At 47.8% G+C, this 26,458-nt stretch overlaps 4 protein-coding genes across 7 annotated transcripts in view; 2 read left to right on the top strand and 2 right to left on the bottom strand.

Moving 5' to 3' along the window:
• The first annotated feature begins 1,841 nt into the window (after positions 1-1,841).
• HAS3 (hyaluronan synthase 3) lies at positions 1,842-10,818 on the top strand. Of its 2 annotated transcripts, none has more exons than XM_065898909.1 (3): positions 1,842-2,477; positions 5,685-5,786; positions 10,726-10,818. In XM_065898909.1, exons 1-3 carry the CDS (start codon positions 1,842-1,844, stop codon positions 10,816-10,818), a joined length of 831 nt encoding a protein of 276 aa, XP_065754981.1. The 2 variants fall into 2 exon arrangements, with proteins under 2 accessions (XP_065754981.1, XP_065754980.1); XM_065898908.1 differs by lacking the exon at positions 10,726-10,818 and adding an exon at positions 6,600-7,523.
• CHTF8 (chromosome transmission fidelity factor 8) lies at positions 10,388-21,756 on the bottom strand. Its single transcript, XM_065898912.1, has 4 exons — positions 21,668-21,756; positions 13,824-13,881; positions 13,445-13,562; positions 10,388-13,057 (listed from the first exon to the last, which is right to left on the bottom strand). The coding sequence occupies exons 2-4, from the start codon at positions 13,844-13,846 to the stop codon at positions 12,833-12,835; spliced, it is 366 nt and encodes a 121-aa protein (XP_065754984.1). The 5' UTR covers positions 13,847-13,881; positions 21,668-21,756; the 3' UTR covers positions 10,388-12,832.
• DERPC (DERPC proline and glycine rich nuclear protein) lies at positions 10,388-21,773 on the bottom strand. Of its 2 annotated transcripts, XM_065898910.1 has the most exons (4): positions 21,668-21,773; positions 13,824-13,881; positions 13,445-13,562; positions 10,388-13,057 (listed from the first exon to the last, which is right to left on the bottom strand). In XM_065898910.1, the coding sequence occupies exon 4, from the start codon at positions 12,834-12,836 to the stop codon at positions 11,214-11,216; it is 1,623 nt and encodes a 540-aa protein (XP_065754982.1). In that variant the 5' UTR covers positions 12,837-13,057; positions 13,445-13,562; positions 13,824-13,881; positions 21,668-21,773; the 3' UTR covers positions 10,388-11,213. The 2 variants fall into 2 exon arrangements, with proteins under 2 accessions (XP_065754982.1, XP_065754983.1); XM_065898911.1 differs by lacking the exon at positions 13,445-13,562.
• A 19-nt stretch (positions 21,774-21,792) lies between these two features.
• The window catches only part of UTP4 (UTP4 small subunit processome component), a 32,768-nt gene continuing 28,102 nt past the window's right edge, over positions 21,793-26,458 (top strand). The window contains exons 1-3 of one of the 2 annotated variants that reach the window (XM_065898914.1): positions 21,793-21,872; positions 23,138-23,298; positions 25,643-25,834. In XM_065898914.1, coding sequence (XP_065754986.1) covers positions 23,140-23,298; positions 25,643-25,834 — 351 coding nt within the window. In that variant the 5' untranslated portion in view covers positions 21,793-21,872; positions 23,138-23,139. The remainder of the gene's footprint in view (positions 21,873-23,137; positions 23,299-25,642; positions 25,835-26,458) is intronic. The other variant, XM_065898913.1, reaches the window with a different exon arrangement.

Below are 26,458 nucleotides of genomic sequence, written 5' to 3' on the forward strand. Positions count from 1 at the left end.
GGCCTCGGCGCCCCCTGCCCTTTCCCAGAGCGCAGGCGGGCAGTAGTGCCCGCAGCGCCCCCATGGCATGCGAGCTCTAGAGGGGGGCGGGGGCGCTCCTGGGCGGTGGATGCAGGGCCTAGGGACCCCTGGGCCGCAAGCGCGTGCGACGGCCGCGGGCTGGGGGGGGGGGGCTGTGGGGGAGAGAAGGAAGGACGGGAGTCCTGCAGAGGAAGTACGCGGCAGGCTCCCCGGGATGGCGGGGCAGAGCGCCCGGAGGCCGCGCTTCCCGGAGAGGCGAGGCTGCCAACAGTACTTTCCGGACCGAAGCTGCTGGAATGCTGAGGCCTGAGTCTCCGGCTGATTGAGGCACTAACTGCGTGTTCCTCACCCCTCCTATGTGAGAGGTGGCAGGGGAACAGACCCCCGGCAAGAAAGTGTGTTTGTGTTGAGGTGGGGGTCAGGAGTTGGGTTTAGTGAGACGTAGGCTTGGAGCAAGCTTGGAAGTGAGACCTCATTGTCTGTAAAGGGTGGGTCGGTGGTGGCGGTGGAGGAAACAGGATTCTCCAGATCAGGCAGGTGGCAAGGAGGGGAGATGGGGAGAAGGCCTCAGAATGGAAGGCAGGGAGCTGGCCTCAACAGCCTTCTCCCATCTGCATCCACCTCCCCACTTGGGTAATCTTTCAGGGCTACTAATCAGTAAAATGATTAACCCGAGACCTATGGAGCAAGAAACCATTGGAATCCCTCCTGAGGGGGATGCTAAGTCCCAGAGAATTTGGGCAAGGTCAGGCCGCCAGGAGGTAGTAGAGCTGTCTCAAGCACAAGACTCTGGTTCCGAGTGCTAGGCTCTTTTCATTAAAAAAGCTATTTCCAATTGGGCAGATGCTAGAAGCCCTGACTTGGTTGCAAACAAAACCTGGCAGCATTTCCAGGAGTGGTGGGGCAGGGGGACGTGGACACAGACTCTGTGTGGGCGCTAGGACCAAGTAGATGGGGCTTCCCAGGCAGCCACCCCTCCCAGGCTGCTGCAGTGGTGGCTGCAGTTCCCTCTGGTGCCCCAGTGCTGGGTTTCCAGGACTGCCGTCCACACCCCAGCGCTCATTTCCTCTTCTCTACCTTGTCTGCTTTTCCTGATTGTTTTCCCTTTCTTCCCTGCCTCTCAAATAAATGAGAAAAAGATGAGAAAGCAGAGAACATAGGGAAAGTTTCTTACCAATTTAGCTGTTTTGAGAAAGGGAAGCTTTTTTCCTTCTTTTTTTCCTCTGGCATCTCTTTGTTTCCTATCTTTTCCTTCCCCACTTTCTTCATAGGCCTCATTGGTGTAATCCCCTAGTGGGTATAGGCCAGGTAGAGGCTGCCTACCTGCCCCTGCCCCCCGCTTCTTCCTGGCCCCTCAGGTGCTCAGAGCTTCCTCTGGCCTCAGGCTCACCCCTACTGAAGCTTGCCTATGAGAGCTTTGTGTCAGGCAGATCCCAGTTCTGCCACCAGCTAGGTATCACACAGCTCTCTCTGGCTTTGGTTTGTCTAACCATAATAAATGCTACTTTAAGTGCTTTATATATGTAACCCATTTAATCCTTAAAGATGCTAGGAAGTTAGTGCTGCAACCCACATTTTACAGATGAATTAACTAAGGGGTAGAACACAGTCACACAGATAGTGTCAGAGCTGGGATTTGAACCCCAGTAGTCTGGCTTCTGAGTCTACAGACAGTCTTAGTCATGCTCAATAAATGGTAATTGTTTTTATTAGTGGGTCATTTTCCCGGTTCTGGGCCAGGCCCAGAGAAAATGCCCCCACTGCCATTGACCAGGGATGCTGCCTCTGCCTGACCCACGTCTCCCACCTTCTCCCACCAGATGCCGGTGCAGCTGACAACAGCCCTTCGTGTGGTGGGCACCAGCCTGTTTGCCCTGGCAGTGCTGGGTGGCATCCTGGCAGCTTATGTGACAGGCTACCAGTTCATCCACACAGAAAAACACTACCTGTCCTTCGGGCTGTACGGTGCCATCCTGGGTCTGCACCTGCTCATCCAGAGCCTGTTTGCCTTCCTGGAGCACCGGCGCATGCGGCGGGCAGGCCGGCCACTGAAGCTGCCCTCCCCGCTGCGGCGCTCTGTGGCGCTCTGCATCGCTGCATACCAGGAGGACCCCGACTACTTGCGCAAGTGCCTGCGCTCAGCCCAGCGCATCGCCTTCCCCGACCTCAAGGTGGTCATGGTGGTGGATGGCAATCGCCAGGAGGATGCCTACATGCTGGACATCTTCCATGAGGTGCTAGGTGGCACCGAGCAAGCCGGCTTCTTTGTGTGGCGCAGCAACTTCCATGAGGCGGGTGAGGGTGAGACGGAGGCCAGCCTTCAGGAGGGCATGGACCGCGTGCGCAACGTGGTGCAGGCCAGCACCTTCTCATGCATCATGCAGAAGTGGGGAGGCAAGCGAGAGGTCATGTACACGGCCTTCAAGGCCCTTGGTGATTCAGTGGACTACATCCAGGTAAGCGTGCCTCCCTAGGTGTATGTGGACATGTGGGTGTGTCCAGCCAGGCAGGCATTCGCTCCTGGGGACTTTTAGGTCCAGTCTAGGGCCTTTGTGTTGTGCACATTCCTCCTCTGCACTTAAGAAGGCAGTAGGCACCATGGTTCTCAACAGCAGTCCTGGGGTTAAAAAGACCTGGGAGGGAATCCTGGTTCTGCTGTTACTTAGCTCTGTGACTCTGGGCAGGCCTATGGATTGGTATCCTAATAATAGCAAACAGGTGTAAAGTGTATAGCATTTACTTATACCAGACACTGTTGTAGGCACTTCATACATTTTAGTTCTTTTAATCCTCGTAGTACTCCTAGGAGATAGGTACTATTATTATTTCCACTTACAGAAACTGAGCCTGAAGCACAGAGAGGCTAAGTAACTTGCCTAATGTCACATGGCAGTAAGGTGCAGAGCCAGGATTTGAGCCTCGGCAGTCTGTCCTTGTCTGCTGTACAATACTGCCTCGATACTGGCAACATGGGGATGAGCCTCTTCATAAAGAAGTGTGGGGAAGAGCAAAAAAAAAATCATGCTGCCAAGCACTCAAATAGTTTTAGTTATGGACTAAAAAGTCCAACTCTTTCCGGTGTCAAGTTCTTATCTGTGAGGTGGAGGGACACGTGCGAATCATCCCCCACCCCGATTCTGCAGCCGTCTTGGCAGGGCCAGGACCCTGAACAGACCCTGCCTAGCTTCCAGCCAAAGCAGGCATTGACACCAGCCTGGAAATTTTATTATGCTGACAAGGTTAACATTGCTCCAATTTTCTTTTCCTTTTTAAAATTAATTTTATTTTTGGCTATGTTGGGTCTTCATTGTGGTGCATGGGCTTCTCATTGTGGTGGCTTCTTTTGTTGAGCAGCGTGGGCTGTAGGTGTGTGGGCTTCAGTAGTTGTGGCACTCAGGCTCAGTAGTTGTGGCTCGTGGTCTCTAGAGCACAGGCTCAGTAGTTGTGGCACACGGGCTTAGTTGCTCCGCGGCATGTGGGATCTTCCCGGACCAGGGCTCGAACCCATGTCCCCTGCATTGGCAGGTGGACTCTTAACCACCGCACCACCAGGGAAGTCCCCTGCTCCAATTTTCAAATAACAGAACCTAGAGAAAACTGATGAAAGGTCATGCATTTCAGTACCAAGTAGAAACTGACACCCAGGACCCCAGATTTCTGGTCCAGCATCCACTGTCCACTCCTCTGTTCCTGCCCTTCTCTGTCGCTTGAATGGATAGTGGCTGCTGCGGTAGCCCACCTACGTGCCAGCAGTCTTGCTGACAGCATGTTGCATACTCCAATATTCAAATTTTCTTTACTGTACCCACCTAAAATTAGCTTGCCACAGATTTTTTGTTTTTGGCTGTTTAGAAAGTTGCAATGAGAGCTGGCATATTTGTCTTTTTCTGTCTTCTTAGGCCCAAGGACCTCCTCAGCCTTGGAGAGGGAGGGATGTGAGACAGTTCTTGATTCTGCAGTTCACCTAGGGTCAAGGGGCCTTTGAGACTTGCCTGGGGACTCAGAAGATTTAGAAAAAGCCCTTGAGCCCTCCTGGCACGTGCTCAAGCCGTCGTGACTCTGTCATCTACTCCCTTGAAGCACAGGATCCCCCCAGACCTGCTCTACCACCCCTCTTCCTTTCCTCTGTGCTCTGGTGGATCAGCAGATAGGCTCATGCACCTGAGCCAGCCTTTCTCTTGAAGGCTCTGGGCTCACTACTTGGGGCAGCCCTGGGCACCAGTCATTAAACACTCTGGGTTTCTGCCTGTCTTCATGAGCCCTGCTGAAGGTGTCTTTCCCTCTTCGGGAGATAACCCTGCTCCAGCCAGTGGGGAAACTCAGGCAGCCAAGAGCTCTAACTTTCCTAACCTTGCTCAGCTGGAAAGACCTCCCTGGGGTGAGGGAAGCCAAGCAGCGTGAGGAATGAGATAGGGTCATGGCAGGAAGTAGTCTTGAGACCAGCAGCCCTAGGAAGCTTGGCCGGTAAGCTGAGGGGGCTCTGGGAGTCTGGCCTGAGGCTCCCTGGGGCCTTCCCAGTCTGGGCCAGGATTGTAAGGATGTGTCATTGTGCAGGTAGGAGGGAGTGGCTGTGATGACTCTGCCTGGTTCCCCCTCTGCCTTCTGCTGCTTGTCTATGGCCACTGAGTCTTCCAACATGGAGAGAGAAAGCATAGGGTTGGAGTGTAGAGGGCGGCCCCCTTCCTGAAGGCTAATAGGCCCTCAGCAACTTTAGTAAAATGATTTTAGGCTTTTGCAGAACAGGGTTTGGGCTTATCTGTGGATACTGTTCTTTGCTCTCTCAGGGGTCAGGAAACCAATTCCTCTACTCTGGTTATCTGGGCTTTTTGTATCATCTCAATTTTCTAGAAAACAGAGAAGGAGTCAGCCACCAGAGTAAGTGTTTGTAGCCCAGGTTCAACTAGTAACAATAACAGGCCACCTGTTAGAAATAAACCAGGAGTCTCCCTAGGAAAGGCGGGCAGGTGGGCAGGATTTGATCCAGGTCCTGACTGGAGGTAGCTGGTGCCAGCTTCCAGGCCCATCCAGAGTAGAATCTACGTGAGAGCAGCCCTTGGCCATGCCGTGCCCTGATCTGGGAGACTTGGCCAACAGAACACAGAAGGCCTGGCAGCCTCATTAGAGGTCCTGTGACTGGGCTAAATACATCCTCCACTTAGGCTGGTTGTCTAAGAGGCCAGAGGCTGAAACAGGGAAGACCCTGTTCTTAATAATCCTATGAGCAAGCTTTGGGCAGTGTAGCCTCTGGCAGGAGCCATTTCTTGGCCTTCTGAGAAATGTCTGCTGGTCCTGGTCTAGCCACAATGCTTGTCATCTGATTTCAATGACTTTTTGAAGAGAAATACTATTTTGAAGAGAAATAATATTTTGAGAAATATTTTAAGACCACTTCTGAGGAGGCTGGCTCTGTAAGGGGCTAAAGATTTCGCCAGTGCTAAGCACTTCTCCCTTTCTGGGCCCAGCACGGAATGTCTCCTGGAGATGTCTCGGTCTAGTGGCTATCAAGCCTGGTACCTGAACGCGTTTTCTTACTTTCCTTTGTTATTCATTTCACCCCTTCTATTTGGCATAGACTTCTCTGCTAGTAGCTTGAAGTGTATCATGTGAAAGGTGTGTGTGTGTACCTGAGGTCGAAATGGACTGATAGTGCATTCCCTCTGCAGGTGTGTGACTCTGACACTGTGCTGGATCCAGCCTGCACAATTGAAATGCTTCGAGTCCTGGAGGAGGACCCCCAAGTAGGAGGAGTCGGGGGAGATGTCCAAGTAAGAAGTCACCAAGGATTCCTGGGGGGGGCGGTCTGGATTCTTTCTGCTTCTTAATCTAATTGGATATGCTTAGGAATGGACATCTTGACTTCCTAGTGTTTTGGAGGGGTGTTTCCTCTTTGACAGTTTTCAGTGGTATCAAAGGGCTCATCTGCTACCCAACCCCTTTCCTGTTCTTTTAAGTGGGGAGAAATTACTTAACAGGTATATAGAGAGCCTATGCTGCTGGGAGGGGCACAGTGTTCTGAGGCCATCCATCCTGGAGGGGGCTTCCTTTTTGGCCAATGGTGCACCAAGCAACTCCGAAGTTAGACCCCTGAGAAACCCTTGCTCTTAGGGACGTTGCACTGAAGAGCTCCGGGCAGTATGGTACAAATAAAGGGTCAGATCTTCTTCCAAGGGTACTGCTGGCAACATACCATGTCTTCCCAAGCAGCTTTCCAACTGCAGAAAGGGTCAGGATGGGTGGCTGGGGTGTGTGCTTCTTTCTCAAGCCTTTCTCTTGGCCACCACCACAGGCTGCCTCCTGAGATTGAAGGTGGCTTTAACTGCTAGAGCAACTTCATTGGGACAGTCGGTGCAGATGACACGGAGGAGGGGTGGGGCTGGTGCTGGGGAGAGTGACTGGGTGTGGTCGCCTCCTCTGAGCCTCTGGTTTCCCAGCTCTGGCTGGGCGAGGACTCACGGCCAGGAACTGGAGCAATGGGCTCCAGCACTTGGGGTGTAGGGAGGCCTCGTGGTCTCTGGTGTCTGTCTCCTGGGGCTCATGTCCTCAGGCAAGGAGGCCCAGCATCTCTGGTTCCCTTGCAGATCCTCAACAAATACGATTCATGGATCTCCTTCCTGAGCAGTGTGCGGTACTGGATGGCCTTCAACGTGGAGCGGGCTTGCCAGTCCTACTTTGGCTGTGTGCAGTGCATTAGCGGGCCCTTGGGCATGTACCGTAACAGCCTCCTTCAGCAATTCTTGGAGGACTGGTACCATCAGAAGTTCCTAGGCAGCAAGTGCAGCTTTGGAGATGACAGGCACCTCACCAACCGAGTCCTGAGTCTCGGCTACAGGACTAAGTATACAGCTCGCTCTAAATGCCTCACAGAGACCCCCACCAAGTACCTCCGGTGGCTTAACCAGCAGACCCGCTGGAGCAAGTCTTACTTCCGTGAGTGGCTCTACAACTCTCTGTGGTTCCACAAGCACCACCTCTGGATGACCTACGAATCAGTGGTCACGGGTTTCTTCCCCTTCTTCCTTATCGCCACAGTCATACAGCTTTTCTACCGTGGCCGCATCTGGAACATTCTTCTCTTCCTGCTGACAGTGCAGCTGGTGGGCATTATCAAGGCTACATACGCCTGCTTCCTTCGGGGCAACGCAGAGATGATCTTCATGTCACTATACTCCCTTCTCTATATGTCCAGCCTCCTGCCAGCCAAGATCTTTGCCATTGCTACCATCAACAAGTCTGGCTGGGGTACCTCTGGCCGAAAAACCATTGTGGTGAACTTCATTGGCCTCATCCCTGTGTCCATCTGGGTGGCAGTCCTCCTTGGGGGGCTGGCCTACACAGCTTACTGCCAGGATCTGTTCAGTGAGACGGAGCTAGCCTTCCTTGTCTCTGGGGCCATCCTGTACGGCTGCTACTGGGTGGCCCTCCTCATGTTGTATCTGGCCATCATTGCCCGGCGATGCGGGAAGAAGCCAGAGCAGTATAGCTTAGCTTTTGCTGAGGTGTGACGTAGCCCTCAAGCAGAGCGGGAAAAGTGCAATGGGTAAGGGAGGGAAGGGGAATGGAGAAGATGGGGTGGGAGGGAGGAGGGAGTGCTGTTTTAGTTTTTTAATGGTCCAAAGGACAAATGTGAAGTGCAAAGAATGGTGACTGTAGTACGGCCTGGGCCAGCTCTGCTTAGAGGAGGCAAGTCCAGCTCAGGGTGATGGAGGAGGCATGTATGTTTTCAGGCCGCCTGTCTGCTTGCCTCTGTGCACACAGTGGCCTCTGGGCAACATTCCACTTCCTCCCCTGAGATCCAGAGGGAACTCAGAAGTGTGCTAAACCAAACAATAAGTTCCATTCAGTGGCAGCTTCTGACGGGTGAGTAAGCAAGGAGGGTCCGTGGGAAGCGGTTCTCTTAGCCCACCTGAACAAAATCAGAGGTGGTGGGAGAATTTCTGAGAGATCTGGGCCAGCTAGTAATGTGTCCCCACCTCGATCTAGTTATCAATGCAATAAGATTGTGCCTGAAATACAAAGCCCAGAAGCCTGATCTTTGGGCATCAGAAAACAGGGTCCAGGAATGGTGCTTTCTTATGTGAAGTACTGCATTCCACATCTCAACATCCCAAGGATGAGCCAGACTAGCAGGGAGTTAGCACTGGACTGGTTTTAAGTGTGAAGTGTGTGTATATGTATGTTAAAAAGGAAAGTTTGCCAGGAGGAACAAACGGTGGTGGTGGTGCTAAAGGCCATAGCTCAAGGCTCTATGGAGGCCTTGAGCTGAATGTATTCTACCTGGAAATTGCCTACATATCTAGATTGTCTTGTCTGTGATCTCTACTGAGGAGGTAAAATGTTTTCGTCATCTACCAGGAAGATTAAACCCCAACATGCTCAGAAAGGAAGTGAGGGCTTGGGTATTTCAACCTGTATACTCCTGAATTCCGCTCTCAAATTCAGCTCTGACTGAGTCTAAGACAGCCTCCTCACTTCGCTTCGCTTCGCTTCACTTCACAGTGATAGTCACCTGTTCCACCCTCCTCCTCATCAGGAGTTTTTCAAGGTGGCAAGTGACACCGAGCCTGGACTCTCACGGGCCCCTCTGCAATAGGCAAGCCTGCCCTCAGCACGTGGGGAAAAGCTATTAGGAGCCTCTGACCACACTGGCTACAGTCTTAAACTGCCTGGACAGATTCCTTGGCAGATGAGCAGCACCCATGACGTTCAGGCTACGGTTGTTGACAATCACCTCTAATGGAAAGCTTTTCAGTGTTCCCTAAGGGAACCCTCAATCCAAGCTGGTCATCATTGAGCCTGTCCATTCTCCTCAGTGGCTTCTCCAGGGACTTCTTACAGCCAAGTTGTGGATAGTCATTACTGCATTTGCTTGCTTCTGTCCAGAAACCAAACTAGGAGATGGAATTGGTATCTAAATCCTAAGGTTCTTCTCTTCTCTCACGCCTCTCGAGGCTGTTTGATTTCCCTCTTTTTTGGAGGGGGAGTGAGGGAAGGCCATTTTCTACAGATCTGCAATCCACAGACTGTTCTGAGCTCTTGGATTTGAAAACTGGGATATTGACTAAGCCTTTGACTTAGAGGTTGCTTGCTCAAGCGTGCTTTCTCGCCAAACATCCACTCTCAGAGGGGCCTGCTGAGCCCTCAGAACCAGCACTAAGGCGGACAGTAGTCGAGGGGGCAAGCCTCTAGTGTGCCCAGGTGCTTCCTACAAAGGAACAAAGTGTGCTCTGAGCCAGACTGGCAAACCCTGGTGCTTCATCTCCCATGAACTCGGAGGTCTTCCAGCTGCAGCGAACACTGCTGCATCACAGACCTTGAGTTTGTAAGAAGACGACTGCTGGTTGACATCAGGCCTAACCCATGAAGGCTGAGAAGAGGCGGCAGGCGTTTGCTGAAGGCAGTTGTTCCAGGCTCTTCCATGTTTTTGCTGGCCAAGAAGTAAACTATTTTGAGCATTACAATGGAAGAAATCCGGTCAGCCAACTGCAGAGCTCAGACTTCACTAAGGGCTTGTTTTTCTTCAGCTTTTACTTGAAGGTTAATGTAGGATGGACTCCCAGATGGAGAACTCTTGGCTGTCCTACCATCAGCTCTGCCTTGCTCCGTGACAATCAACTTTCTCCAGATCAAGAGAAGGCAGGTACAAGTAGTGGGCCCACAACGTTTGACCTCAACTGGTTTTTCTAAGTTATTTTGTACATTTTTCAGCAGCGAAACCAAACTGGGTCTTCAGCTTTATTCCTGTTTCTTGTAAGGGAAGAGCCTTTATACAATTGGACACATTTTGGGTTTTCCTCAATGAGAATTTTAATCCTCTTTTGTATTATTTCTACAATAATTTGTAAACATATTTATTTTTACTTTTTTTTTTTTTTTTTTTTTACTTTCAGGTCAAATTTTTTATACTGCACTTATTTGTCAAAATAAAGATTCTCACATAATGCTGGTACCTCTGAGCTCCTCCCTCCCTCTTTGTACTTAACAAAAGCTAGCTCTTTATTCCAGTTTCAAGATTGGTACTCAAGGAAGAACTAGTTTTGCCAAGGAAATTCCGGTGGAACTCAGAAGCAGGTAAGTTGTCACAGCTGCCTCTGGACCTGGGGAATACAGTAGGTCTACCTTGATAACTGCACACCTATGGTGGCTTAATTTTTTATTGTAGAGAGTGGACTGGGTCTTTGGTGAAATTACAAGCCAGTGAGTGAGCCCTAGTTAACCAGCTAAGGCTAAAAACCAAAGCTTGCTTCCTCCTTGAAAATGTCTGTCATTATCTGGAAGGTAATGTAGGACTGTGGCCAAGCTGAAACAATGAAAAGCAGTGGGAAAACTTCCTTCCCTGTGGAACAGGTAATAAAAAGGGAGTGAAATCAATAGCCCTCTCGTCCCATTTATTAAAGAAACAGTAAGAAAAGGTACAATGCAGGAAAACACCAACCATCCTTTCACATCAGGCTGAACGAAGCACAGTGATTTCTCCCCTTCACTCCCCCCACCCCCACCCCAATTCCCATAACCCCATCCACGTCAGTTTAATTTTGAGGTTCTCTGATTGGGAGTACCAGTGGAGAGGGAGCAGGATGAGTAGTGGAGCCTTGATCCTGGCCTTCTCTAAGTAAGTCCCAGGAGAAGGGAGTTGCAGGCCCGGTCAGGCCAGCAGAAATCTGGTGGCTCTCTGAAGTGGCTGCACTTCCCTGTTCTGTGTTCCAGCCCCCAGGGGAAGGTATGGCAGTAGAGCGTGACCAGGTCAGCGCTGCTGAAGCATGGTCCACTCACCAACGCAACATTTCTAGACAGCAGTGAGCTGATTCTCCGGTGGTGAGCAGGGGACCGCATATGAATTGGAACCTGCAGGCCAATGTATCCCTGAGGAAAAGTCCACAAGAACAATTCAAGAAACTAGTAAGAAACAAGGGGCAGAAAGCTGTGGGACAAAAGCACAGCAGGCTTCTGGAAGGCTGGAGATTCCGTCTCACAAGGCAGGATCATTCCCACCTGCCAAAGTCCATGTCCCACAGATAACATTTCACCTTCAGTCAAGAAAGACGCAGAGGGGGGGGAAAAAGGCTCATTTGAATTTGAGCCCCAGCTATGTACTTCAGACTGTAGCTCCATATCTACCCTTTCACCTAAAACACAGCCCCTGCCCAGAACCACAGTGCCTGGAAACCAAGGTGGTCCTGGAGAGAAAATGGTGTTTAAGGGGGTAACATTCCATTTGGGTACATTGCAGCCATTGGACCCCCTGGTCTGGGGAAAGCAGCTGGGTTTGTGCCAGGGAGGCTCCCCACTCTAGGAAATGGGACCAAAGTCTTGCTTACAGGGCCATTCATCCTTGGAAAGGAAGCTGGGTTTAGACCCAGGGTCCCAGTTGGCCTTGCAAAAGGAGCTGGGTTGATACCCACCGGGCCTGCTGGCGAAGAGCCTAGGGGCCCAGGAGCTGACCTGGGGAAAGTAACCTGACCAGGGCCTAATGGGCCAGTAGACCTTGGGAAGGTAGCTGGACTTGGACCCTGTAAACCAGTGGCCCTTGGAAAGTTAGCTGGGTTGGAGCCTAGTGGCCCAGAGGCTCTTGGGAAAATTGCCGGACTTGAGCCCTGGAGGCCAGCAGACCTCTGGAAGTTAACTGGGTTTGAAGCCAATGTGTTAGAAGATTGAGAGAAAGCAGCTGGGTTCAATCCCCCTGAACCTGTCCCCCTTGGAAAAGGATTAGCATTTACTCCCATGGGGCCAGCGGGCCTTGAAAAATGAGCTGAATTAGGGCCAATGGGGCCAGGAGCCCTCGACATGGGAGATGGATTTGGCCCCGGAAGGCCAATTCCCCGAGAGCCAGGACCCGAGTTTGGGCCTATGGGGCCAGGTATTCTAGCCATGGAAGATGGGCTTGTGCCCATGTTTCCAGAAGACTGTGAGAAAGCAGCTGAATTTGCTCCTAAAAGACCTGCTGCTCTTAGAATGGGTGCAAGATCTAGGCTTTGAGGTCCAGCCATTCTTAAGTTAAGACCAGATCCTGTGCCCAAGAGGCCACCTGCTCTGGTGTCCAAATTAGGGCTTGGAGCCAGGCCACCTGCCCTTGGGTTAGGCCCAAGGCCTGGGCCCAGGCCACTTGACCTTGGGTTGGACCCAAGGCCAGGGCCTGGAAACATACCTGACCTCGGGGCAGGGTTTGTACCTACAAAGCCTGATCTCAGATTGGGACTTGGTCCGGGGCCCAGGCCAACGGGCCTAGGATTGGGAGGACCATTCCCAGAAGTCAACAGGACACCTGCTCTCAGGTTGGGTCCAGATCCAGGGCCCATGGGGCCACCACTTCTGGGGTCAGGACCTGTTCCCAGAAGACCACCTGGCCTTGGGTTGGACATAGGACCTGGCCCTGGGAGACCCCCTAACCTTGGGTTAGACAGAGGCCCTGGGCCTGGAAGAACCCCTGCTCTAGGATTTAGAGCTGACCCTGGGCTTGGGCCCAAGAGACCACCCGGCCTTGGGAAAGAAACTGCACCTGTGCCAGTGGGATTCATCCCTCTTGGAAAAGAAGCCATGCCTGGGTCACGAGCACCAGCAGGGAAAGGTGCTGGATTTGAAGCCAATGAGCCTGATGAAGTTGGAAAAGGAGACGGGTTCCTTGGAAACGGGGCCAAATTTCCACCAAGAGAGCCGGTTGCCATAAGGAAGGGATCTGAGTTCATACCCAGAGGGTGGCCTGTGTTTAAAGCAGGACCTCCTTGTGGTCCCAGGGAACTGTCCATCCGTCCTCGAGGTGGCAGCGGAGCACGAGTCCAAGGAGTTGGCCGCTCTCTAGGGAAAATCCGAGGTTCTTTCATACTTTCTTGGGGACGTTGGTGATAATGGGCTTGGGGCGAGTTTTGAAAAGGATCTTGTTTTTGATGAGTGCTGTTACCACGTACTGGGTGCCACTCCTGCAGTCAAGATCATCACAGTCCTGCTCCCCGGGAGTGTGTTTAACAAGGACGGCAAAAGGTTTCTCCAGATGGATGATTTTCCCATACAGGATATGATGCCCCACGATCAGCACAGGGATTCCCTTTGGCAGAACAAGAATGAGATGCCTGAGGTTCAGGGCAAGGTCGTAACATTCAGGTGCCTTCTAGAGATGCTCTTGGGAGGCAATGCTGGCACCTCCACTCCCTCAACCAATGCTGAGAAGCCACAAAGGACAACCCACCCTCATATCCTTTTTACTCTTTCTAGCCCCAAGTAAGAGAATTTCTACTTTTAGAACTGTGACCTTTCCAGATTCCCCAAAGCTAAATTTCCCTGCTACTGCAGAGGTGGGGGGAGAACAAGCAATGGCTTAGCTAGACCTTGAATAACAAACCTGAGGGCAGTCCTCACTCTGGGTCCTGGGAGCACCACCTTGGTGTAGCTTGCTTTCCTGAAGCATTAGGCAGGGAAAGAAAAGTCCCCTCACCTCAGTGGTGTAATGTAGGTCTCCCAGGAGGTTTCCAGCTAATCCAGTGCTGTAGCGAGCCTCGATCTCCCCCTGTAGCTCCATCAGCACCCATTCTGCCAGGCCTCCAGCCCCAGCACTGCAAGCAAAGGGCTGGCGGTTACAATATTTTGGAGGGGTGAAGGATGAATAATAGTGTCCTACACCACCATTCAAGGCCCAAGAGATCTCTTTGCTGAGCACGAATTCTTGGGAAACTGGGCAGTGCTAGACACTGAACTAGAAATGCAAGGATTTGTGCAAGATGCACCTAAGGACCCCAATTCTTCCAGGGAAATTTCAAACCTATATAGCCCTAATCATTCAAGCTAAATTAAAAAAAGTCTCAAAAGGTACTCACCTGGAAATAATGATCTGCACCATGAGCTTCCCGTCTTTAAAAAGCAACTGAAAAGAAGCTGTAGAGAAAAAAAATTTCTTTAGGATAACAACAATGGCTAACATTTGTCACTTACTGTGTGCTAGGCACTTTTGTAAGTGCTTTAGACATATTTAATTTCAATCCCCTAACAACTCTATAACATGTAACATTTAAAAACTGATACTGTACATATAAAATTGCTTCAGATCACCAAGGGTCAACTACAGGGTGGAAAGTTAATAGGTATCACAACTGTGTTCAAGGTCGCATAGCTACTAGTCTACGAGCCAGGATCTGAACCCAACACATACACCGCAGAGCCCACACGTTTGGCCAGTATGCTAACTTGCCTTTCTCAAGGATATTATATTTTCCATTCTGCATGGTTCTAAAAAACTAAGGAATTCTTTTAGGTTTTACTTTTTCCTTTGGTGATGATATAAGCTTCATGTCTGCCACTTTGGTTATCTTATATTTCAAGGTTCAAATTATCTCTTTTAACTAAAAGCCAAGAGAATGGAAGAGGTCTTCCAGACAACTTTAGTGAACGGTAAGCTGATTTCTGATGTGATTCTCATCGAACACTTTGCCCATCTTTCATCATTTAGACACTAAGGATACCCTGACGCTTAATCTACTTTCGTTTTATACAATGGCACCACCTGGTGGCAAGTTTGCGGCACTCTACAAGAATGAGTTAAAATGGGACATTTTTGCCTGAAACAACTGGCTTCTTGTACTTTGTCTTCCTGAGAAGGATAGATTAATGGGATTGAGGGATGGGGGATCTAAACTATAGCTTCTGTACAAATCTTTCCAATGAATAGATGGAGCCTAGTGGAAGGTTATCAGATCAGTGTTTACCAACTGTAGAACAGCAAGTTAATAGGAATTATAATTGTGCTCACGATTAGCAAACACCTGCTTAAAGTTAAACAGGTTTCCTTACTGACATGTTAATCTTTGTTTTGGATCTCCAGTGAAAAGTATATTCACAGCAGCCCTGTAAGACAGCGGAACCTCTTACTCTTGAGCACCAAACACATTTTGGAAATATGAGGTTGGTCAATCAGTGGTCTTCAAATTCAAATATAAAGAGCAGCTAATGTTTATTCAATTTTTACTATGAATCAGATGCTGTGCATATATATCATGGGCGGTATCTCATTCAACCACTCTGAGATAGGGACTTATCCGTATTTTGCAGATAAAGTTACTGAGGGATACATTTGCTTTATGTGGTACACACACAGCTAGCAGGTGGCAGAGCCAACACAAGAACCTAGGTCATCCAACTTTACACTCATAATCAATACCCTCTCACAGGAGAAAACCGAGAATAAAAAGGCATGAAGGCATCAGGCAGGCACTGAGTACATGCATTCAGCAAGCTGAATCAAGAAGTCATGTTTGAATAAGCCAGACCTGCTGTAGCAGTACCAGGTGTGGTACCGCTTGACAACAGGTAATACACTGGCTCAGGACGGCAAAGGTCTTCTGACAGATAAGAAGGCCCCACCTCCACCATCAACAGAACAATCAAAAGCACTTTTAATATTCTTCCAAGGTTTCTTGAAGGAGAGACTAATAATTTAAAATTAGAAGGCCTAAATTCAGGTTCCAGCCTGTAAGTGTGGAACTCTTTCAGTGTCATCATACACAAGTCACTTAATGACCGTGGGGCTAAAACCTGGATTGTGTGACTCATTTAACTATCATGAAGACCAAATAAAACATATGTGGAGGGCTTCCTTGATGGCGCAGTGGTTAAGAATCCGCCTGCCAACGCAGGGGACACGGGGTCGAGCTCTTGTCTGGGAAGATCCCACATGCCACAGAGCAACTAAGCCCGGGCGCCACAACTACTGAGCCTGCGCTCTAGAGCCCGCGAGCCACAACTACTGAAGCCCACGTGCCACAACTACTGAAGCCTGCACACCTAGAGCCCGTGCTCCGCAACAAAGAAGCCCACGCACCGCAATGAAGAGTAGCCCCCACTCACTGCAACTAGAGAAAGCCCGCGCAGCAACGAAGACCTGACGCAGCCAATAAATAAATTTTTAAAAAATGTGGAGATGCTTTAAAGACTAACATATAGCTAATTTTTTAAAGAATGGGATAAATAAATCAACATTTCCACACTATAATTGTGAGTAAAATTCAGAGAATGGTAGGTACATTTTAGCCATGAATCAAAAAAGGCTCAATAATTGAAATTGAAGTTGTGAAGTTTCTAAAGGTTAATAAATGCATATAGATTGAGAAGAGTTCTTGTAAATTAGCTTTTGATGACTGATGAAATAGTGTATTTTCCTTGATAAGTGTAAAATACAGGTGGTTTCACAATAGGGTGTTCACACAGATACAAATTTTAGGAAAATCATGGCACGGAAGGAGATTAATCTTTAAGACCTCTGACCACATGTTTGAGATAGGAATGTGCAGACTGTTTAGGCAAAGGGGATGTAGAAATATTTTCAGTGCATTCCCCATTTCCTCGACAGTCTCCTATCAGAACAGGAATTCAAAACAGTGGCCTAAAGGGAATTCCCTGGTGGTCCAGTGGTTGGGACTCAGCACTTTCACTGCCATGGGCCTGGGTTCAATCCCTAGTCAGGGAACTAAGATACCGCCAGCTGCGTGGCGCGGCCAAAAAATAAAAACAAAAACAAAAAAACGGTGGCCTAAGTGAATAAAGGAAAACAGATGCCTAGTAGCTGGGTCAGAGTAGCTGTACCTCCATACTTGTTGCTGTGCTTCAATGAGCACACACAGCTCTCTATCCACTTATGTAGGAGGCCCTGCCTGAGTACACCTATTGATACTGGCAGACATCTAACAATTCTTGTAAAAATAAGAATTCTGTGGCCTAAAAACTTGTGCTAGACCTAATGAGATGCCGGAGATGTGAATACAAATGAAGTTCACACCCAGCTTACAAGAGTCTAGCTCACAGGAACCTGTGGACTGATACGGCTATATTTATGTACATGAGAGTGTATTTACCAAGCTAGTAAGTGATGTAGGGGAAGGCATCACTTTTGTGAATTTTAAAATTCTACTTTAGCACCTTAAAATATCCCATTGGCTGAATCAGATTCTTCTTCTTGCTCCTTGCTCTAGGCAACTATTCTCAAGAGTAGGTATGTATACCTGAGTAAGTCACTGATAACACACCTGATGGAGGTGACAGGGAATATGTATTTCACTTAGTGTGGAGATGACTAAAAAAGATAATGAGGGGCTTCCCTGGTGGCGCAGTGGTTGGGAGCCTGCCTGCTAATGCGGGGGGCACGGGTTCGAGCCCTGGTCTGGGAGGATCCCACATGCTGCGGAGCAACTGGGCCCGTGAGCCACAACTACTGAGCCTGCGCGTCTGGAGCTTGTGCTCCGCAACAAGAGAGGCCGCCATAGTGAGAGGCCCGCGCACCGCGATGAAGAGTGGTCCCCGCTTGCCACAACTAGAGAAAGCCCTTGCACAGAAACGAAGACCCAACACAGCAAAAATAAACAAACTCCTACCCCAAACATCCTCTTAAAAAAAAAAAAGATAATGAGAACATGCAGCCCAATCTGTCCTCATTCCCTTGAAAGTAGGCAGAAAAAATCAGTAGGAAAACAAGGAGGTGAAGAAGTATAATACAAGTCAAATCCTATTAGTAATAACAAGTAACATTATAATGAAAATTTTCCGTATAACAAAAAGATTTCTAAGTCTTCAGTCTCAACTCATTCCAACATTTAAAAATAAGCACAGCAATTTCTAAGTGCTTGTTCTAAGGTATTGCTTGTGTAGAAACTGCAGCTTTATCAAGAGCAACATCTGAAGGCACGGTTTGATGAATGTACCATATCAAATCATGACGCTAAAAGGAGTCACTGGAAGAGACTGCCCAGCACCTCACTCTCAACAGCCTTGAGTTTAATCCCAGATTTAGCTAGGACCAACTAACTGGTCTTTGTTGAAGAATAATAATTCCAAGTTCCTGTACAGCCAGGAAGAACTGATGCCACTTATCAAAAAGATGTTTAAATTCAATATATTTCAGAGCGGAGTCTCACAGGCCACAACTACAGTACATACTTGGAGACTTGGAGAGATAGGAAGGTGTGGAAAAAACCATCCAAACACCTTTCCCCTGCAATGAATTATTTTGACTACCTACCCCTCCCCTTATAAAAGGGGGAAATGTTTTACTACTCAATTTTGGGGGGCCTTTACATAGCTAAACAAACTAAACACATAAGTTCTATATTCCTAACTTAGTCAAATGACTTTAGCTATGTAAACAAAACTTTTTAAAAAGCACTTTGTATGTTTTAACTATTTTTTCCCTTAAAGAAAAAAAAAAGCCTTTGTGGGGGGCTTCAAGATTTCTAGAAATATTATCTAAGAAATATCTGAGGTTGCCCCAGATCATCCCCAGTCTTGAGACCTGGAGTTACTTTGGAGATCCTGAGTAAAGTCAAGACACTGTTGTTTCTCAAGACAGTGGTCCAGATGACTTCACGACCCCTGAACAAACCACAGATGAGCAAAGAAACCCACATTCTCAGAATCAACCAAGACTCACAATGGGAACCCTAATCAAAACTCAAAAGGTCTGAAATCAGACGAAATCTGGGATACATCTTATTTAACTGTCATTTTGAAAGTCATTAAAAACCTGAAAAATCAAAGTGCCACCACAATTTCTTAATTAGGAAGAAAAATTCAGGCAGAGCATTATCTTTGTAATACAAAAAGCTTCATTTCTCACATAGCTAAACCATTTTGAACATTTATCTGGATTCTCTCTTTTCATCCTGAAAACAATCCTATGATACAGGTACTATCACTCCCATTTTACAGTGAGGAAACATGCTTAGAGAAGCTAAAGGTTAAGTAACTGGTGGAACAGCTAGTAAGTGGTAGACAGGGAATGTGAATTCTAACTCCTCCTGTCCTGCAGTCCTCTCACACAGCACCTTCTCATGCAGGGCATCAGTACAGGAACTTGCTTTACAAACATTAGTCTTTCTCATAACATCTCCCACAAGATGGCAAATAAACCACCTATGAAGAAGATGTTATATCTCGCCACCGAAGTAACTACATCTGTTGGGTAGGCAGCTCAAAACAAATGAGCCTGCTTTTCATCATATCCAACTGACGAGATATAGGTTTCTGAAATCCCTAGAGATGTACTCAAGGTTACCTCCAGGATTCAAAACTATAGCCTAAACCTGTTTCCTGCCTGTGTAAGGCAAAATAAGTCAAAAGAACAGAGCACATTCTTTGTCACTGATTCATCTAATCTCCTACAAAATTTCTTATCCATTGGTTTCTGAGTTGTTAAATTGTTAATATTACTAAGGTCTTACAGAGAACATCATGAGCAATGATCCTCATGATGGTTAACTGCCCCCAAAATAAAATGTAGCAGAAGAAAGCGTGGTATGTATCGTATTAAACAGATTATGCAGCTTTCACTGAAACAGGGGCTTTGACTCAATGGTTTAACCTAACTACACATAATTAAATTTTATTACAGCTAAACAATGTTTAGCTGTAATAAACATTGGCCCTTGTCATCTTTTCTTGTTGCTTTTTAAACGGATTAAAGGCTTTAACTTTACAATTCTTAATTTAAAAACATTCATTTTTATTTTTAAAAATTAAATATATGACACAAAATGTTTGCAAATTGCTGGGCCAACAATTAGCACTTATTGAGTTCTTATTCGGTCCCAGAAACTACTCTTTGTGTTTAGGGATTCAGTGAGAACTGAATCAGACCTGGATTCTGATTCTGCCATTTATCTAGCCTGCGTATGACAAGGGGTAATTTAATCTCAGGTTGCAGTTTCTCCACCAATAAATTGAGCATAAAAGAGAACCCACCTCAAAGGGTGGTTGTGAGCATTAAATGAAGTTTTGAACGTAAAGTCCTCAGCACAGTGCCTAACATGGTAAACCTTTAGGGTCAAGCTATTGATTACCTGGAGGAACATGGCATTTTCTTAGTACATGTCCAATAGAATGACTTTATACTACTCTGTGTACTTATTATTTTAATGTTTATAGTGGATTAAAACATCCTATAAAAGCAGCATGTTATCAGAATAAAATCAAGCTTACACAATGGGAGAACAATTCAAATATGGCAGTCAGGGTTCACCAAACTGCTTCTGGGATTAAGTTCTGGAACGTTTTTTACCTCTAAGCATGATAACTATTTCTCTGTGTGTCTTTCCATCAAATGAACAATTCAGGAACTTTTATATACAACTCAATACATTATTTTTATTAGCAGTGTTGTGATTTTGTGACTGATGGGGAGAGTCTAACTTTCAAAGGGAAGATCTTGTCTCTTGACAGGCTTATGTTATGTCATTAAGAGCTAAAATCCAGTTTCTAAATGAGAAGCTTGCTCTCCTCCAAAAAGGGGCCATGGAAGAATAGGTGGAACTGAATGCTTCCAAACTTTTCATTAGTGAAGAGTGGGTTCAAAAACGTGTGTGGACACTATGCATACATGTGGTACTTTCCCATCACATTTTAAGATTCCCATGATGGAGGGAATCAATTACTGGTATTTGTAGACAATGGGTAGAAAAGATGACTTCAGTCGATCAGAGTTACTCCAGTTTTCTGCATCTTCTGCTACTCTGCGGCCCCTTCTACCCTTCCTCCTCCTACTGCTGTGGCACCCTATCTTCCCCAAAGCCCCTTCCTTTATAGCTCTACTTGAGGTCTCCCTCTGTACTGGATTCCCCTCCCACCAGCCCCCATCTTCTCCACCCTCTCCCCGACCCCCTCCCCTCCCTTCAATTTCAGCTACAAACACTTCCTATTTCTAGCCCCGCCCACTTTCTGGGACTTCTCCATCCGCTTCCCCTCTCCCCCAACAAACAAATTACCCCCGACTATCTCTAGGACCGCTTACCAAGCTGTTTAACTCTTTCTCGTACCTCCCAAGGAAACTACTCTTTAAACTGCCTTCCTCCACTCCCCACCCCCGGAATACTCTTTCCAAACCGTTCATCCTCCTCCCAAAGATCAGTCTTCAAACGTTACTCCTCTACCACCCTCATTTTCCAAATCGTTCCCTATTTCCCCCCCCTCAATTCTTAAGTACTTCGCTCCTCCAGGACCCGACTCCACCCCACTCTTCTCTCGTCTCTCACTCCGCCCACAAATGAAGCTGGATCACTCTCCAGACTGTCTCTTCCTTCCAACCACCCTCCCAATTACCGCTCCCAGCAGCATCTCCCCCACGACTTAAAATGTCCCCTCGAAAGAACCTCACAGTCCCCCGCTAAGTCCCCCTTCTGATGTTCCCGCTACTTCCTGGGTTCCAGTTCTGCCCCACTCTCGCAAGCATCCCGTGCTGGGTTCCCTCCCCACCCAGGGAAGAACCCCTTTCCGCACATACCTCGAGGTTCCGGCCCGCGCCGCCCCCTTCTCCGTCCTCCGCCCGCGCTCGGCCACTCTTTCCGCCCTTCTCCCGCTCCGCCCTGCTCGCTCCCTTCCTTCCCTCCGCCTTCCGACTCCACATTGCTCCCTTCTCCACAATTCCCGACCCTCCTACCAGGAGGCCCCTCGGGGTCGTCCCCCACCTCTGCACGGCCCTCCCCACTCCCCTCCCCCTTCCCAGCCTCCCCTCCCCCCCCCCGCCGCTCCCCCACTCCCCGCCCCTCGGCTCGCCATTCTTCTTCTCGAGCCGCGTGCCCCGCCCGGCCCCAGCTCCCTAGCTTCCCGCTCCCTCGCACCCTCGCCCCCATTCCCGGCTCGGCCCTCGCTCCCCGCGGCCTCCCGCGCTCCCTGCCCGCGGCCTGACCTGCAATGGCGGCCGCCGAGCGCGGCGCCGCGCGGCCAACGGGCGACAACCGAACCTCCCGCCGCCGTCGCCGCCGCCGCGAGCACTGCCTGCGCACTTCCGGCCTTGCGGCGCGAGCACTTCCGGGGCAGAGCACGCGAGCGCGCGTGCACGTGGGGCCGGGGCGGAGAGAGGCGAGCGCCGAGAGTGGCTAGCCCATCCGCTGGTGAGTTGGGGAAGGGGCGTGGGGAGCGGGGATGGGACGGGGTGGGGGTGTTAGAGAGGGTGAGGCCTGCTACAGGTCGGCGCCCGGCGGAGCTCGCCGATTCTCTTGTGCCGAGGCCGGTGGGGGCTACTCCGGAGATCCCCGGAGAGGGAAGGGGCGGTGGAGCCCTAGCGCGCGCATTGGACGCACTCTTAGCCCGGCCCGGCCGAACGCGCCTGCTCTGCAGGCAGGTTCCTCACCTTGAAAGGAGACGAGTAGGGGGCGACCCAGAGCGGAGTGCGTATGTTGGCGGCGACGGAGCGGCAGGTAGAGGGAGTAGTTGACAGATGACGACCAGTCCTGTCGTTCCTCCCCTTGAGACGCTCTCGGTTCTTCCTGCCCCATCAGCCCCACCGTCAGTACCGTAGTTGAGTGTGTGATTTGAAAACTTAACGTGCAGTAGAGATAGAGGTGTTTGCCAAAATGCAGATTGCTAGCCCTCCCCCCGCCCCAAAAGATTGGAATTCTGGAACTGTGGAATAGGACCCGGAATCCTGCATTTTTAAAAACCATTTTTCGAGGTGATTTTGATACAGGAGTTCTGCGGACCTGACTTTGAGATACTCCTTTAGACTGTCCACATTTCTTGCTTCTTTAGAGTGGTCGTGGTATTTATCCTCCTCTCCACCACCCCCACCCCCAGAAACCTCACACACAAAATACAAAGGAGACCTTAGTTCTGCCTCGAATACATCCGGTCAGCTCCATGTGACTCCCTTCAAGTGCGCACTCCCAGTTAGAGAATGAGGTTATGTTCAGTCTTTTGCCCTAAGAGCACATTTTAAATTCTCACCCCTCTTTTCCTGGACCACTTCCTTCAGGCAGTTGTCAGGATTGCTGGCAGTCTGGGTGATGCTGTATGTGTTGATCTTTTAATTTTGTTGCTGAAGAATCCTGAGCTTCTGGAGACTGTTTGATAGATTCTGTATGGGCCATGAAAGCATCATTAGTTGGATATTTAGAAATGAACCTCCGTCGTCCTTCCCTGGTGGTCCAGTGGTTAAGAAGCAGCACTTCCAATGCAGGGGGCTCGTGTTCCATCCCTGGTTGGGGAACTAAGACTCCACATTCTGCCTGGCGCGGCCCCCTCCAAAAAAAAAAGTGAAAAAAAAAGAAATGAACCTCGATGAGATATAGTTGGAGTCTTCCACCTAGAATAGTGGTAATAAGAAACATGAGGTGTGACAAACTGCTGTTTAACAATGATTCTTTTCTTGCCCCCCTAGGAATGGGTGAATTTAAGGTCCATCGAGTACGTTTCTTTAATTATGTTCCATCAGGGATCCGCTGTGTGGCTTACAATAACCAGTCAAACAGATTGGCTGTTTCACGAACAGATGGCACTGTGGAAATTTATAATTTGTCAGCAAACTACTTTCAGGAGAAAGTAAGTCATTTGGGAGCCTGATTTGGTGTTTTTGATGTTAATTTTTTTCTTAAGTTCAATTCTGCCAAATCTATGTTTTTTGTATTCAAAGAGATCAAAAGAATAGTAACTCTCCCCCACTCTCTCCGGAGTTGTTTAGAACCACATAACAGATATGCGATCTCCTGTATGAATGATGCGCTTAGAGTTTTGATCTGTGTGATGCTGGTTAGAAAGATCCTACCTAGGAATTGTGGTGCTCCCTGTCATTTGGAAACTGAGGTTTGCTAGATCTGTTGGGCACAATAAGAAGGGAAATTGTCAAGACCATTGCTTCATATCAGTCTCTGCACCATTGTAACTTTGGTAAAGTGTCATTTCCTGCTATAAGTGTCAGTACCCATTTCATTGTCAATTCAGAAAAAATGATGAGACATTTTAATATCAAACATTTTGGTGATGTAATATCAGGAAGATGGATTCCTAAGTTCATCTGTCTGAGAGAAGGTAGATTTATATTTGGGAATAAAGATTTTAAATTAGGTAAAGTACTGTTTGGGTGTATGCAAAGGGCTGTTACAGCAGCATATTTTTCAAAGGCGGTGATTACTGATTTCAAGTGCAACAAAATAATTCAGGTCACATTTACTGAGTGCCTTACATGCCATAGGCACCATGAAATAAATGAATAGAAGGAAAAATGAATGAATGCAGTGCCCAGCAACTTAGTACTTGGAATTTAGGCACTCTGTAAATGTTTCTAAGTGACTGAGTGGCAAGTATTAGGCATTAAGATGAATGTCAGAGGCCCTACCTTCAAGGAGTTCAAAATCCAGTGGGGGAAAGATGAGTATACAGTTTCCAAACAGTGTGGCAAATTTTATGATAGACCTAAGCAGAGGCATAGAATCTTAGTGGAGAGGTGCCTTCTCTGATGAGGTGGGTTTAGGATTCCTGGAAAGAGATGACTTACTGAGCTGATCCCTGAAGCACTAATAGGAGTTAAGAAATTGCTGGCCACCACAAAGGAGTCACATTCCATAGAATGAAAAACATGCTGTGGTACATACTTGTTGCATCATGTGATTTTTCTTGTCATTTATGATAATTGGAATTATATAATAGTTCATATATATTTGTTTAATGTTTTCTTCCTTGCTGAACTTCAAATTTTATGAAAACAAGGACCGTGTCAGTGATATTCATGGTTGTATTCCCAACATTTAGCAAGTGCCTAGGACAAAGACACTGCTTAGTTAATACATGTTGAATGAATAAGTCAACTGGTCTTTACCTAGTACCTCTTATTTTCCTCTCCCATCTGTTTTCTTTTTTTTTTTTTTGAACAATTAATTCAGTCTAGTCTTCCACTTTCTCCATGTTCCCTTCCCTGTTATTGAAGATTGCTTAACTCTGAACAAGAGCTTGTTTCTCAGAACAAGAAAACATTATATCTCTGAGAGTGAAGAGTAGTGCCTAGGAGTAAGGAGACCCACATTCTCTTCATGTCATTGACTTTGGCCCTTTGGGCAAGCCACTTAATTAATGAATATTTTGCCTTTTCAAGTTCAGATAGGAAAAATTATACCTCCTCATTCCCTTTTGTATCAAGCAGATATAAGAGTAAAACTCCTGGGCTTCCCTGGTGGCGCAGTGGTTGAGAGTCTGCCTGCCGATGCAGGGGACATGGGTTCGTGCACCCGTCCGGGAAGATCCCACATGCCGCGGAGCGGCTGGGCCTGTGAGCCACGGCTGCTGAGCCTGCGTGTCCTGAGCCTGTGCTCCGCAACGGGAGAGGCCACAGCAGTGAGAGGCCCGTGTACTGCAAAAAAAAAAAAAAGAATAAAATTCCTTGATAGTATGAATGCTTTTTGAGTGCTAAGAAAACACTTAGAAATCTGAGACTTGAATGAAAAGCTGGAGTGAGCTGCCTTTGTTTATTTTAATTTTTTAAACAGCTTTTAATTGGTGAAATTGACACACAGTAAGCAACATGTATTCAAAGTGTATGTATTGGTAACTTTTGACATGTATACACCTTTGAAATTATCACTCAATCAAGGTAATTGCGATGATTTTTAAAAATTAGATACATCAGATACAAACTGGATTGTCTGAAACTTTATTGTCTAAAAAGGTTTTGCAGAACAAGTCCTAGTAAAAGAAACAAAACCAACTGTATAAGTAACTAAAATGTGAACCTGAAAAAAATGAAAATATCAGTAACATGATCTTCAGATAGTGTAAAACCCCACACTATTTATTTCCAGAGAGGCATTTTGATTTTCACCTTTTTGCCTGTGACCACTCAATGCTAGTAGCTGATGAATTCGTGGTGGGTTGAAAAGTTATGGTGTTTCTGTAGTTTTTCCCAGGTCATGAGTCTCGGGCTACAGAAGCTCTGTGCTGGGCAAACGGACAGCGACTGTTTAGTGCTGGACTCAATGGAGAGATTATTGAGTATGATTTGCAGGCGTTAAACATCAAGTATGCTATGGATGCCTTTGGAGGACCCATTTGGAGCATGGCTGCCAGCCCCAGTGGCTCTCAACTTTTGGTCAGTAAGCAACTATTGGTAATTCAAACCAAGATTTCTCTTGTGCCCACTTAAACTTGCTTCCTTATGTTCATAGGAAGGTGAAATTGTATTATAGCATGTAGCAACTCCACTCTGAGCTGGATTCCAGCAACCAAGCAAGCAACTGTATCTGGGTTCCAATACAAGATACAAGATTGGGGTTCTTGTTGGGGATTTAAAGCTCCCTTGTCCTTTGGCACTCTTTCTGCTGCTACTTTGGACCTCGTTGATTCATTTATGAAACCAGAGGTTTCAGTTTGGTTCAGCATTTCCCAAACTGTGTTCTTTGGAATTGGGAGATGTAGAAGCTGTCTTTTGTTTTGTTGTGCCTTGTGTTTTATGATAAGTGTTATTTCAGAAATATGGCGTACTAAATCCTTCTGTAGATTCACAGCACATGTTAGTATATCAAAACTTCTCATAGGTCCTTCTACAAGTCAACCTGTGGAACCATGTTTTTCCAGTGTTTCTCAAAAAATTTTTGAGCACAGACTTAAGACTTCCCCCCCCTGAGAGGGCAGACAGCAGAAGCAAGAAGAACTACATACAACCTGCAGCCTGTGGAACAAAAACCACATTCACAGAAAGAGACAAGATGAAAAG

This window comes from Phocoena phocoena, chromosome 20 (assembly GCF_963924675.1).
Source record: "Phocoena phocoena chromosome 20, mPhoPho1.1, whole genome shotgun sequence".
NCBI lineage: Eukaryota > Metazoa > Chordata > Mammalia > Artiodactyla > Phocoenidae > Phocoena > Phocoena phocoena.

What these genes read in the sequence shown, in the direction of transcription:
- HAS3 (XM_065898908.1), top strand. Translation starts at nt 1,842, where the DNA reads ATGCCGGTGCAGCTGACAACAGCCCTTCGTGTGGTGGGCACCAGCCTG. An exon ending in ATTCAGTGGACTACATCCAG is followed by an intron (nt 2,478 to 5,684) that starts GTAAGCGTGCCT and finishes TTCCCTCTGCAG; the next exon opens with GTGTGTGACTCTGACACTGT. An exon ending in GAGTCGGGGGAGATGTCCAA is followed by an intron (nt 5,787 to 6,599) that starts GTAAGAAGTCAC and finishes GTTCCCTTGCAG; the next exon opens with ATCCTCAACAAATACGATTC.
- DERPC (XM_065898911.1), bottom strand. Translation starts at nt 12,836, where the DNA reads ATGAAAGAACCTCGGATTTTCCCTAGAGAGCGGCCAACTCCTTGGACT.
- CHTF8 (XM_065898912.1), bottom strand. Translation starts at nt 13,846, where the DNA reads ATGGTGCAGATCATTATTTCCAG. An exon ending in GTGCAGATCATTATTTCCAG is followed by an intron (nt 13,563 to 13,823) that starts GTGAGTACCTTT and finishes CTTTGCTTGCAG; the next exon opens with TGCTGGGGCTGGAGGCCTGG. An exon ending in ACCTACATTACACCACTGAG is followed by an intron (nt 13,058 to 13,444) that starts GTGAGGGGACTT and finishes GTTCTGCCAAAG; the next exon opens with GGAATCCCTGTGCTGATCGT.